The 15,115-nt window shown below is 40.4% G+C and overlaps 1 protein-coding gene across 1 annotated transcript in view; it reads right to left on the bottom strand.

Moving 5' to 3' along the window:
• The window catches only part of LOC124718637 (pre-mRNA-processing factor 40 homolog B), a 190,435-nt gene that overhangs the window by 102,054 nt on the left and 73,266 nt on the right, over positions 1 to 15,115 (bottom strand). The window contains exons 3-4 of the mRNA XM_047244261.1: positions 8,840 to 8,903; positions 988 to 1,129 (exon numbers count right to left, since the gene is read on the bottom strand). Of these exons, the coding sequence (XP_047100217.1) occupies positions 988 to 1,129; positions 8,840 to 8,903 (206 nt within the window). The remainder of the gene's footprint in view (positions 1 to 987; positions 1,130 to 8,839; positions 8,904 to 15,115) is intronic.

Consider the following 15,115-nt stretch of genomic DNA (forward strand, 5'->3'; position numbering starts at 1 on the left):
ATAGTGTATATAGAGGGTAGTTATAATTGAACTTCCGCTACTTGAGGCAATGTCGACGGAAAACAATTTACCATATGGGTAAATAGGACTGATGTTCGGACTGTGTGTTGCAGAATTTGTGTTGTTATTAGTGTTAGTGTCACTACTTGCTGTTAGGCACCAGTACAGGTACTGTGACATTTGGTTGGAACACAAGCATCCGTTTGCATTAAAGTTGCAGACAGTCAACACGGGTCTCGAGAATGTGAGCAGGGCTTTACTCATAAAACTGTTCTATGAAAATAACAGCAATTGTGATGCTGCTCCTCACAAGTATTGATGCATTAAAGGTATACAAAGGCTCTCATTCTGCACCAGAGTTGGAGAACATGAATCAGAAGTTCAGATTAAATGGTGATTTGTGAATTGCTCCTGGGAGTGGCCAACAGCCAATTCTGCCACAAATTGTTGAACAAGTTAGTGCTGCCACGGCTGAGGAGTGCAGTACGCAATGTGCAAACTTCAAGCAGTGCACTAGCTGTGTCACAACAGCTGAACATGGTCGTCACATTGAGCAATGTTTGTAACCTGGTACGTAAACATGGCATGCAATTAACAAATGTTACCCTCCCAAGTGGAGATTAAAATGTTTTTCTTTCAAAGATTGGTTTACTTGTTATTTTTCCTCCGCATGTCCTAACAAATGTTCCCACAAATGTTTATTGTCCTACGGTCAATTGTTTTTCATGGGGCCCCTCCCAAGTAGAAAAAGTTTAATTATAATGACCCTACAGATAATGCTAGCAACTGTCAGGTCAGTGAATAACATGTGAAGGTGATTACCGTGGAATAAAATATTAAAACCTTTCCGAGGCTAACAACTGTTACTGTCAAACGTAAAAGTCTGCAATAATGAACCAGTTGGAGAGATGTAACAGAGCCAGGTTAACTGTAGAAAATGAGCTTTCTCGATTATTAAAAAAATTAACTACTAGCACAAAGAATTACCTCTGCCGGTGTTTTCAGATCATCAGGCTTCTCCCACACACTCTGGCGAGTGGTGCTGTTGTAGTAGTATGTGCGGCCATCCGGAGCCTTGTGCTCCGTCCAGTCCGTCTTCTTTTTTTCGGATTCTGACACAGCGGCTTCACTGTAGTAAAACAACAGTTCAGAAATCTGTCAATAAACAAAGGTTAGTCTATGTTTCAATTATCACCTAGAAAAAAATAAACATACGTAATTAATTTTGTGTTTATTTGCAAGTGTGTCAGCTCTAACTGTACACAACAAAATCCCCATACTAGAGTTCCATAGCCCACCACTAGAAGAACCACAACAAAATGACAGCTCTTTTCTGCTTCATTGATGGACTGTGCTATTTTGTTTTCAATCCTTTAGTAGTATGATAGATACTGTGACAGGAAGGGGAAGGGGGATGGAGGGGACGGTGGGATTTTCTTGTGCATAACTACTAACAACACATACCTGCAAATAAACACAAAATTAATTATGTAGCTTTGCTATTATTATGGTGATAATTTAAATGCTACAAGTGCTCCTCTTACCTGATGATAAAAAGTCAACTGCTTCAATAACTTAGTTTCAGGCTCCGAAGACATAATTCCAATAGATCTGTTTGAATTACAGAAAATAATGGTGGAATAAAATATTGGTATCTCACAAAGTAAAAGTTCAGCGATTTTTGTACCCACTGCAAGTGGACTGTTGATAATGAAACCACTGAACAAAATGAAAAGTTTACTTTCCTCAGTTCCATCATTTCACTAAATAAGGAAACAATATTAAATACAACTGAGAAATTTAGTAGAATTTGTTGACAATAAGTGTAAGACATTAACTTTACAAGTAGATATAGAACAGTGGATTGTTTGCAACTTGTGAACTAAGTCACAGAGCAATGCATTGAAGATGAATTATCAATATGTCAAGCAGTCATACATTTTGAGAAAACTTTACATCATTTCAACAAAATCTACATTACCAAGGTACGAATTCAGTCTAAGTGAGTATACTTCAGAAAGTATACATCCACACTACAGGTGCCACCACACTTCATCAAGATATTGGGAAATAGAACTTAATAGGGAAGACAAACAAGGAAATTCCATTTAACCATAGTTAATGCTCAGCCATCCTAGAGGAAGTTCTCAGATTCTTGAACAGTGAAAACAAAGAATGTGTGTCAACAGAACAAATTCGAGACGGCATCATTTTACTACTCACATTGTACTACTACAGTGCAGAAAAACGTCAACTTCAGATGGAAGAACCTAACAAAGCAAATTTGAAAGTAGGCGCGAATATAAATTATAATACAACAAAAGTAATGCGTAAAGGACACATCAAAAATAAAATCAGTGTCTATAAGAATGAAGCTATAGAAACACCTGACAAGCTTTTATATTCAGCACAGAATTAGGAAATTACAAAACTGACAGCAAACAAAATAAACAGGAGAATAAAAATAGCTGCTTTCAGTAACTAAGTAGCATTCTCAATACAAAACTTCTGACATGCCTAAAAAGCAAAGGTCACAACTTGTGTGCATTATAAATTTTGACTTACTATACAAACACAAACTATTTCTGTGAAAACAATTCCATATTTGAGGGCAGTGTGGTGAGCCATAAACAGATGCGTGTGGGGAACTGCAGAGAGAGGCAAAAAACAAACAACTGAATAAGGGAACTGGCTACAGAACGAAAGACACCCCTCATTCTTCTTTCAGCAGAAATGTGTAAGTTTAACTTCCATACTTTAATGGGAGACACTAGTACACTTCAGTCTCTGTAAGTTGTGTATATTTATATAGGCAGGAGGGGCAACTTACTGGTTAAAGTATACCCTTATCCTTCTTATCAATAATAGACACACACTACTTCGTTGAGGTGGCTGGAATATACAGCCAGGGGAATGCACAATAGTTGAACAAAAGAAGTGCTTGCCTGGAATTTTGGATTGAGGAAACATGGAGATGATGACCTAATGGTGTGTGGTAACATGACATTATAAAATGTGCAGATACAACACAGATGTGTGTTGTTGAAGATGATAACACATGGAAAAGTCTAGAGGAAGTCTTTATCTAGTAGATGACAAATAGCTGCTAATGATGATTCAGGATCCCTGTCATTGCTCCCACACCCTCTTACTTCCATGTGATTACAGAGGGTGAAGGGTTGACACTCAACAGACGTACAAATTGCTCACTTAAACTTGGTGAAAGTGCCACTCTGGAATGTTTCTGCTTGCTACCAATCTTAGCTATATAATAGTACTTGCACCATAACAACAAGCAGCCACTGTGAATCTAGTATTGATTCAAGAGCGGTGTTATGCTTAGCAGTTGTTAATGCTATTTACAAATATGAGCAAGGATGTTGTACCCGGTCCTTCCAGCTACTTGTCATCAGCTTTCGTCTAACTTCAACAGGGCAATAACCAATTACATGTTCATTTCTTTTATAAACTACAGCTGGCTGTTCTGGGAAAAGGAGGGGGGGGTGGGAAAAGGAGGGGGGGGGGCTTGTCTCTGCAGCCTATTTGCAATGAGCTGATCGCAAGCTTTCATTATCAGCATCCTCTGCTCATGGACAACTAAAAGTGTGCAATCCATAAATATATGTGTGTCTACAATATTTTCCATAGTGAACCTATTACTGACAGCTTGCAGATGAAATCAGCTGCCACTGCTGGAAAGTATTGTAGTATCTGATACGTAGGTTAAAGGAAACACCCAATACAGGTATAGTTTTCATTTAAGTGAGTGTTTCTGCCTTTGTCACATTGTTTGGAGTAGGCAGCTGACACTTTTGGGTGCTAATTACAAGATTTTGTTTCATTTTCTAATTAGATTTCATAATGTTAATAATGTCAGATTAAAATGAACTACTTCATTGTTTGTATTATATCAGTTGTAAATAACCCACTACAGTTCAAAAGGAACAATTATGTACATAATTACAATACTAGAAAAAAAACTATGTTCATTACTCCACATTAAAGTTTTCTTAACAACAAAAGGAAATACACAATGCTGCAACAAAAATTTTTGATAACTTACCCAGTGATCTAAAATGTCTGGCAGACAGCAAAGTAAAATTTGAAAACAAACTGAAAAAGTCTCTCCTTAACAACTATTCCTATTCTGTAGAAGAATTTCTATAATTGCAGTGCATAAAAGGTGGTGGGTAGGAATTACTAACTCACATCCGTATATTTAAAAACAAAATAAAGTAGAAACAAACTGATAAATATTTAGCATGTAGCTTCAACGCCTGTTCAAAAAATTCCAGAATATTCGTACTTTTGTGCCAATGGTGCGTTGGAGTGAAATGTGGTTGGCGTCTCTGCACACACCTGTTTTTAATGTGTAATTGCTGGAAATTTGAGTGTTGTATATCTCTTAGTTATTGTTCAGCGCTGTATTGAGTAGAATATTGTGTCGCACAGTTTGCGAATTTTGAGATGGCACAGTTAGAAGTAGCAACGCATCTGCATTAAATTTTGCATGAAACTCAAGGAAACCTCTACAGAGACACACCAAATGAAGCAGAAAGCCTACGGTGATGGGCACTTGGTGTTACGAATGGTTCACACGGTTTAAAAATGGGCAGACAGAAGTTAAAAATGATCCTCATTCAGGATGTCCTTCGACGTCTACCAACGACACTCACGTCAGGAACATCGACGAAACTGTGCGTGCCAATCGAAGAGTGACTGTCTGAGAGATTGCAAAAGAATGTAAATTTTTCAGTTGGAACACATCATGAAATCCTGACACTGCATCTTGGAATGCACCGTGTTGCTGCCAAGTTCGTCCCACAGCTCACGAGTCACGGCCAGAAAGACATTTGCCTCCCAATGTGTGGAGAGCTTTTGGCTCGTGCAAATGAGAAAGATATGTTCCTTAAGAGAATCATAACTGGCGATGAGACATGGATCTAAGGTTATGATGCTGAGACCATGGTTCAATCATCACAATGGGTCAGGAAAGGTTCTCCTAGACCAAAAAAAGCTCGTCAGGTCAGGTCAAATGTCAAAGCCACACTGATAGTTTTCTTTAACTTTGAAGGATTAGTTCATCATGAATTCATACCACTGTGACAGACTGTTAATTGATGGTACTACCAGGACGTGATGAGACACCTGTGAGAAAATGTGAGAAGAAACAGCCTTAAATATGGAGGGACAATTCATGACTCTCGCATCACGATAACACACCTGCACATTCATCCCTGTTCGGTGCATAACTACTGCACAAAAACAAAAATCACTCTGCTGCCTTATCCTATCTACTCTTTCCTGCCAAAGTTGAATACCCCGTTGAAAGGACAAAGATTTGCAATGATAGACGAGATAACAGAAAGCCACAGACAGTGCTTCATGTGATCCAGCAAGAGGCGTACCAAGGTTGCTTCCGGAAATGGAAACAGCATTGGAAGCTGTGTATTAATTGTGAAAGAGAGAGTTTTGAAGGAGACCATGCATAATAAGTAAAAGGTAAGTGTAGAAAAATTTTATGGACGAAGTTCTGGACTTCTTTTTTTTTAACATACCTCGTATATTTACAAATTAATTAGAGATGTGAATATGAAATGACTCATTCCACATTGTGACAATTTATCATGGAACATAAAACTAGCTAACTAAATACACTACTGGTCATTAAAATTGCTACACCAAGAAGAAATGCAGATGATAAATGGGTATTCATTGGACAAATATATTATACTAAAACTGACATGTGATTACATTTTGTGGCCAAGCGGTTCTAGGCACTTCAGTCCGGAACCGCGCGACTGCTACGGTCGCAGGTTCGAATCCTGCCTCGGGCATGGATGTGTGTGATGTCCTTAGGTTAGTTAGGTTTAAGTAGTTCTAAGTTCTAGGGGACTGATGACCTCAGATGCTAAGTCCCATAGTGCTCAAAGCCATTTGAACCACTTTTGATTACATTTTCACACAATTTGAGTGCTTGGATCCTCAGAAATCAGTACCCAGAACAACCACCTATGGCAATAATAACGGTCTTGATATGTCTGGGCATTGAGTCAAACAGAGCTTGGATGGCATGTACAGGTACAGCTGCCCATGCAGCTTCAACACGATACCACAGTTCATCAAGAGTAGTGACTGGCATATTGTGACAAGCCAGTTGCTCGGCCACCACTGACCAGACGTTCTCCATTGGTGAGAGATCTGGAGAATGTGCTGGCCATGGCAGCAGTCGTACATCCAAAAGGCCTGTACAGGACCTGCAACATGTGGTCGTGCACTATCCTGCTGAAATGTAGGGTTTTGCAGGGATCGAATGAAGGGTAGAGCCACAGGTCGTAACACATCTGAAATGTAACGCCCACTGTTCAAAGTGCCGTCAATGTGAACAAGAGGTGACCGAGACGTGTAACCAATGGCACCCCATACCATCACGCCGGGTGATACGCCAGTATGGCAATGACGAATACACGTTTCCAATGTGTGTTCACCGTGATGTCGCCAAACATGGATGTGACCATCATGATGCTGTAAACAGAACCTGGATTCATCCAAAAAAATGACGTTTTGCCATTTGTGCTCCCAGGTTCGTCATTGAGTACACCATCGTACGTGCTCCTGTCTGTGATGCAGCATCACGGGTAACCGTAGCCATGGTCTCCAAGCTGATAGTCCACATGGTGCTGCAAACGTCGTCTAACTGTTCATGCAGATGGTTGTTGTCTTGCGAACGTCCCTGTCTGTTGACTCAGGGATCGAGACGTGGCTGCACGATCCATTACAGCCATGCGGATAAGATGCCTGTCATCTCGACTGCTAGTGATACGAGGCTGTTAGGATCCAGCACCGCGTTCCGTATTACCCTCCTGAACCCACCGATTCCATATTCTGCTAACAGTCATTGGATCTCGACCACCGCGAGCAGCAATGTTGCGATACGATAAACCGCAATCGTGATAGGCTACAATCCGACCTTTATCAAAGTTGGAAACGTGATGGTACGCATATCTCCTCCTTACAAGAGGCATCGCAAGAACGTTTCACCATGCAATGCCGGTCAACTGCTGTTTGTGTATGAGAAATCGGTTAGAAACTTCCCTCATGTCAGCACATTGTAGGCATTGCCACCGGCGCCAACTTTGTGTGAATGCTCTGAAAAGCTTATCATTTGCATATCACAGCATCTTCTTCCTGTCTGTTATATTTCGCATCTGTAGCATGTCATCTTCGTGGTGTACCAATTTTAATCGCCAGTAGTGTAAATAGCTGTTGGTCATTTGCAACTTGAATAAAATGCTGCTCTTCATCCAAACTGAGATTCTAAAATAATGGTAAGAAACAAAATGAGATTGTGCCAGGAGCACATTCACACCTGGCTACAAGGTCAAGAACTGGCTTTATAATGCTACAGGTCATTTACATGTCACTAAGAGCCAAGCTGTCTTATACTAGTCGTTTTTTTCTTCACAACACAGAAAGGTGCTTCAAATGAAAACTTGAATTATTTATTATTATGCAAATCAGGTAATGCAGAAAAATAACAGAGAGATCATTTTTTGGCAAAGTTCCCATGATGTGTAATGCGTGGATTCCACCAGTTCAAAAATTAAGTGGATTCCTCCTGAGAAGAATTCTTTTGATCCTGAAGGCCGCTCCTTGAGCACAGCAGTTCTGAGTTTTTCACTGTTTCTGAAATGCTTGCCTTCATCGCTTCTGTGAGCCATCAGAGCACTCAGTGTGAGGTCTGACTAGTTAAGTGGGTGTTCGACATTCAAATTTCACATCCCTTACCGTTGTTACGGTTGAACAGGCAGTAAGGGGATGAGCAATATTGAGTTGCAACAGAACACGATCCTTCAAAAGTCATCATCATTTACTCTTGATTGCAGGGGAGATGTGATTTGCAACAGGTTTGAGTATGACTTACTGGTGACTGTTAATCCTCTTGCTACATCAGTCTCCAAAATTACCCCATTGATACCCCAAAAGGGAGCGAGTACGACTTTTCTTGTGGAAGGTTAAGTGCAATTCTTCTTTTTCTTTTCTTTTCTTCTTCTTCTTCTTTTTTTTATGTAGGGTTGCAGAACAATTCTTTGCTTGGTCTTTTCGTTTCAGTTTGATAATTGTATACCCAGTAACAATCCTATTTCAAAATCTGTTACCTTCGATCTGCACACAACGTGTAAGTTCTTCATATGCACTGACACATGGATCTCTCAATTCAGTAGTCAACTGAACTCACACTCATCCTGAGGACATTTCACCGAAATGCAGCACATAATGGACCATACTGTGAGCTGAAACACTACTAATATCCTAGATAAGGGCTACTTTGTTTACACTAATACACGTTTTCTTTCACAAGCTCTTCCACTGCGCCAATCTTTTCATTCGTCACTATTCATAGTGCCTGGCCAGGGTGTGGAGCATCATCCACAGGAGTTACACATCTTAAACTTTTTGTGCCACTCTTACACTTGCTGCAGGGACATACATGAAACACTGTACTATTCTATCATCCTGGGACACATTACCAAAGGTCTAACATTTTTCCTACTAAAATAAAAATGGATCACACAGTGTTGCTCCAACACAATACAAGTTACACTGGGACAGCGATCTTCGCACTGACAGCTTCCTTTTCTGCGATGCGACAGCAGGCTGTCAATTGCTGATCATTGGTTGAAAGACACAGATAACTCCTGCCAACAACCAAACTGACAACACAACTTTTGGGAATTTTGTTGCACTTTTAATGTTTTCATTTTAACCATCCTTATAGCATGAGGATATATTACAAAATATAAAACAAGGAAAGACAACTTTGAAAACACTGACTTACGTAGTTGGCACAGCGAGAGGACCATCTCGAGCACCATTTATCTGAAGAAGTTTATTGGGTTCCGCTGTAACACACAAAAGGGAGAAAAAATACGTTAAGATCATAACTCACAACATTCAATATTACATTAATAATGAGTCTTCAATCTTCTGTAATGCCAGATATCCAAAAACTCGTGTAATTGAGAGTTACATGACCACAATGCCACATGAATGTTTCTCAGTAAATATGATGGCTACTGAGAATGAGCTAAGTGTCATCATCAGTTAATTTATTTGTGTGTGTGTGTGTGTGTGTGTGTGTGTGTGTGTGTGTGTGTTTTTGGAAGGGAGGGAAGGGGGCAGGGGGTGGGTGGAGGGGGGGGAGAGAGAGAGAGAGAGAGAGAGAGAGAGAGAGAGAGAGAGAGAGAGGGGGGGGGGAGGGGGGAGGGGGGGGGGAGAGTTTATGTTAATACAGCCAAATAGCAACAGCCTGTAATTGTCATTTCCATCTTGTGCAATTTCCCACCCTTGGGAGGTTCTGCTTGGAATATGAGTGTTCACCTCCTATGGTCTGACAGAGACTATGGGAAGACTGGAGAAGCATACAGCATACAGCCAAACTGTGCTTAATTTTTCATATGTAAGCAGATGTTTAAAGCTATCAAGCTCATGCTCAGTGGCCACCATCTTGAATGAGAAATAGAAGATAGAAGATTAAAACAAATACATGAGAGGAGAGTTGTATGTTAACATTTTCATACTGAATATTTGTTAATACTGTTCTTGGGAATGAATTGTGACAGTGAGTGCAACAGACGAGTGTACGTTATGCTATAGTAACATCACAGCTTATACACCCTGAAGAAAATGTATGAGACTATTTTTGGAAAGGACTCAACTGCATTATTGGCATAAATATTGTATTTTATTATAAAGAACTACCAAACAATCAGAAATAACATCACTGACATAGAAACATTAATTTGCTTGTATTCTCTCCAGCTTCCCTTATGAACATGTATATCACCCATATTAATAAATGTAGTTTATCTTGTGGATTCTGAAAAATAAGAAAAGAAAAAACTCACATAAATTAACACCTGATGGATTAAAATTTTGGTAGCTTTAAAACAAAACCATCAGAGAAAGATTTGAATCTTGTTACTGACAACTTTAACTGTTTAATTGATGCTATACTGGAAAGTGCAAAAAGGAAGGAATATTATGGTTTAATGTCACTACAGACAGAGCACGACTTGGGAGGAAACTGGACGGCCTTAAACAATTACGAGGAGCCATGGAAAACCTTCTGAGGTCAAGTCCAGGATGTTAACCACTGCATGACCTGGTTTGGTACTAGGTCAAGTCCAATCCAACATTATTCAAGAACTTGGCACTGAGAAGGCACAGAATTTGACGGAACAGAATTTTGGGAAATTTTCCACATGCATTAAATATGCAGAAGCATAAGAAACTATAGGCAAAGTTTAAACACATTGTAAACTGTATTCTATAGAAGTATGTGCTGAGTACACGGATTAGGAAGGAAAAGACCACTGTGGTTTAATACCAAAATTCAGAAAATGCTGAAGAAACAAAGAGCATTGCACTCTCGGTTCAAAGAGAATGCACAAAATTTAGCAGAGATTTGTGTGTCTGGGAAAAGATCATGAGTGAAGCATACACTGAGGTAACAAAAGTCACGGGTTAGAAGATGACTGAAGTATCACATACACAAGGTGTAAAAGGGCAGTGCACTGGCAGAGCCATAATTTGTACTCAGTTGATTTACGTGAAAAGAATTCCAGTGAGATTATGGCCACTCTACAGGGATTAACAGACTTTGAACGCGGAATGGTAGTTGGAGCTAGATGTATGGCACATTCTGTTTCAGAAATTGTCAGGGAATTCAATATTCCGAAATCCACAGTGTCAAGAGTGTGTCGAGTATGCCAAATTTCAGGCATTACCTCTCACCACCGATGCTCTTCATCTAACAACCTACAGTAGCGATGTTTGCATAGAGTTGTCAGTGGTAACAGACAAGCAACACAGCATGAAATAACAGCAGACATCAATGTGGGATGTACGATGAACATGTCCGCTAGGAAAGTGCATTGAAATTTGATGTAAATAGGCTACGAAAGCAAGTGCCTCTGCTAACAGCACAACACTGCCGCAGTACCTCTCCTGGGCTCATGGCAAATACCAGCTGGATCCCAGATGACTGGAAAATAGTAGTCTGGTCAGATGAGTCCCAATTTCAGTTGATAATAACTGACAGTAGGGTTTCAATGTGGCACACACGCCACGAATCTGTGGACACAGGCTGCCAACAAGGTACTGTACAAGCTGACAGTGGCCTGTCTTTAGAGGGAATGGTCTGGGTCACTGACTGGAAATGGTTATGTTTGGCTGCTTGGAGACTACCTGCAGCCCTTCATGGACTTCATATACCCAAACGATGATGGAATTTTTTCAGATGACAGTGTGCGCCATGCCACAATTATTTAAGGCTGGTTTGAGAAACACACTGTCCAGCCAGATCACCTGACACAAATCCCAACAAACATTTGTTACACATAATCAAGAGGTCAGTTCATGGAAAAAAACCCTACATTGGCAACATTTTTTGCAGTTATGGCTATAGAGACAAGGTGACTCCATATTTCTGCTCAGGACTTCCAATGACCTGTCAAGTCCATGCCACATCCAGCTGCTGCCAGCCAAAAGAAGGTCCTACACAAAATTAGAAGATATCCCACGGTTTTTGTAGTCACTTCAGTATACAACTACCACCCTCGTACCCTGGCAAAAGATCTTGCCAAGAAGCTGAGAAAATTCTGGTACAATGTATAACAGCTAAGCAGCCTAAGAAGCCTTCTGTCCATTCACTCACTGACCATTCTGGTGTGGCAACAGCGATAGGAAAAGAAATCGTTCACACAGGTGAATCATCCAAACATACCATTGTTTGACCATTGCACTGACTCAGGTATGGAGGAATAGTAACAAGCATCCATGGAGCAGAGAAGCAACTGAAACATTTTAAAACAAATAAGTTGCCAGGTCTGGATGGAATCCCAGTTCAGTTTTACAAAGAGTACTCTCTGGCACTGGTTCCTTTCGTAGTTGCCCAACACACAGTCCCAAGCAGCTGGAAAAAAGTACAGGTGTTCCTGTATATAAGAAGGGTAAAAGAACAGACCCGCAAAATTACAGACCAATGTCCTTAGTATTGGTTTGCTGCAGTATTCTTGAACATATTCTCAGTTTGAATATAATAAATGTTCTTGAGACAGAAAAACTTTTGACCACAAATCAGAATGGATTTGCAAAGCAACACTCGTGTGAAACTGAGCTCGCCCTTTTCTCACAGGCAGGTTCCATATTTCTAGATTTTTGAAGAGCATTTGATACAGTGATCCACTGCACACTGTTAACGAAGGTACAAGCATATGGAACAGGTTTCCAGATACGTGAGTGGCTTGAAGACTGCTCAAATAATAGAACCCAGCATGCTGCCCTCAATGGCCAATGTTCATGAGATAGGGCATCATCAGGGAAGAGTGATAGGGCCGCTATTATTTTCTATATACATAAATGATCTATTGTACAGGTTGGGCAACAACCTGTAGTTGTTTGCTCATGTTGCTGTGGTGTAAGGGAGGTGTCGTCATTGAATGAATGTAGGAAGTCACATGGACAAAATTTCTAGATGGTTTGATGAATGGCTGCTAGTACTAAAAGCAGAAAATTTTAAGTTAATGCAGAAGGGGAAGAAACTGCAATGTTTGGATACAGCTTTAGTAGTGCGCTAATTGATACAAATAAATTGAACATCTAGGTGTAGCACTGCAAAGTGATATTAAATGGAACGAGCTTGGAAGGACTGTAGTGGGGAAGGCAAATGGTAGACTTCAGTTTATTGGGAGCGTGTTAGGAAAGCATGCTTCATCTGTAAAATAAACCGCATGTAAAATATCAGTGCAGTCGATTCTTGAGTACTGCTCAAGTGTTTGGGATCCCATCAGGTCGGATTAACACTTACAGCACGGTGCCCATACCCCATACGGGCGCGGCCGCCCTGACGTTGGCGATGGCGCCTGTATACCCTACTGGCGAGCCTTTATTTGGCTCCGTAAGCGCGTTTAGCGCGTCTCCGAAGCAGTTTCGTCAACTAATGTGGACGTATTTCATTCTTCTTCCGCAAGAGGCAAGCACTTATTGGCTATCTCATCCTGGGAGCGGCTGTGAGCACTGCAAAGTCGAAGTTACCTGCAGTTCATTCACAGGCGTTTACGATCGTGAAAATATCGCGCAGCGAGTTGACGGAGGCAGAGATCTTAGATATTCTTTATGGAGATGAAGGATCTGAAGTTGATGATTCTGACAAAGAGGATTTGTACTCTCCAGGCGAAAGTACAAGTGACGATTCAGGTGTGTATATGTCTCAATTGTTCATAAAGTGAAGAGCCCGTTTGCCAGAAAAACTTTGAGTGGTGGTAAAAGCTGTTTTTCCACTTGTTTATAGTGTCAACTGTCAACACTTTTATTTTATATAAACAGAACACTAGATAGAATGTATTCCTCGCAGACTTTATTCACAGAGTGGGGAAGAAATTGGCTGAGAAGGGCGGAAATATTTTTCAGCAACAAGCCGCTTCATCCTCACAAATTGAGAGGACATTTGCAAGGCACTTTCCAGAGAAGGTCCCACCCACTGCAAACAAGGTGAATACTACTAGGTACTGCAAAGTATGTTCAGACAGGGGGAAGAAAGAGACGGGTAAGCGCATCAGGAAGGAAGTGGATGGTGGTACAAGGACTGTGGCGTTGGCCTTTGCGTCCCACAGTGTTTCCTGAATTTTCACACGAAGGCTAATTACATCTGAACTATTAAAATACTCTAGTTTACAGGTACTGGCAGTTAAGACAGTCAAGTGATATTTTGTTTTAAAGTTAGATACACTAATAATGGCATTACTCAAGAGAGAGATCATGTAAAACTTTTTTATCCACAATATTTGTGTTTTTTTTTAATTATAACACCCATTTGTATTTTATATTGTAAAATAAATTCACTATCATGTAAAGCTCTTACTTTTTCCTTTTTAATGATGCAAGAACCATATTCCTATCATTTTCCTGTTCTTTGCAATCTAATTTCAAACATCCATTAAATATGCCAGTTCACAGCCAAGTGCCGGGTGTAAAGAGGGCAGTGTTGAAAGTGTTAAAGGAAGACACTGAAGCAATTCAGAGGCGGGCTGCTAGATTTGTTACAAGCAAATTTGAACAACACACAAGTATTAAGAAGGTGCTTTGGGAACTCAAATGGGAATCCTCGGGAGCGGGGGGTGGGAAGGTGATGTTTTTTTTTTTGCAGAACACTATTGAGAAAATTTAGAGATCCAACATTTGAAGATTCTTCTGCCGCAAACATAGATTTTGCGTAGGGACCACACACATAAGGTAAGAGAAATTAACACTTGTGCAGAGGCATATAGACAGCCGTTTCTCCCTTGCCCATTTACAAGTGGAACAGGAAGGGAAATGACTTGTATGGAACAATGTCCCCTCTATCAATGACTGTAAAGTGACTTGGCGAGTATGTACACAACGTAGATGTGACCAAGTGTGTGGTAAGATAACTTTATTGCCTAAATCAGTATCAACAGACACTGGCAAAAATGTGCAAGTAGCCCACAAATCAATGCTATTTTCGTGAGGTAGTAAGAACTTATATTATCACTTAGAAAATTCATGTTAGGCAATTACTTTTTGTTTGTCTGCAGGTAAATGTTTGCATTCTCTGTACACACTAAAATTTCTTCACTGACATAGAACAGAGTGGTAGACCATCTCATAGAGAAGAACTGGGAATCGCAGGATAATTGGAGGTCCTGCTGCTCAAAGACTGGTGCATCACATTGGAACTGAAGTAGGAAAAGTGAAAATCAGTCACTAATCTGTTTCCAGTATCTCAAACAACATTTTGAACACAACAAAATAACAACTGCTCACACCTTCCAACCTCTACCAAACTAGCAGAGCAGCAGATGTATTGCAGCTGTGTTCAGCCAATTCAGGTGACTTCTGTAGCTGCCCAATCACTATAGACAAGTGCTGGGCATATCACTATGATCCCAAACCAAGGAGCAAAGTGAGCAGCGAGAACACGCATTCATCACTTCTGAAAAAGGTGAATCCCCAACAGTCATCATACAACGTTATGCTGAGCATTTTTTTTTTTTTTGGGGGGGGGGGGAGGGGGGGGGGGGAGCATGATATT

The sequence above is a fragment of the Schistocerca piceifrons genome, chromosome 10 (genome assembly GCF_021461385.2).
Source record: "Schistocerca piceifrons isolate TAMUIC-IGC-003096 chromosome 10, iqSchPice1.1, whole genome shotgun sequence".
Classification (NCBI taxonomy): Eukaryota; Metazoa; Arthropoda; class Insecta; order Orthoptera; family Acrididae; genus Schistocerca; species Schistocerca piceifrons.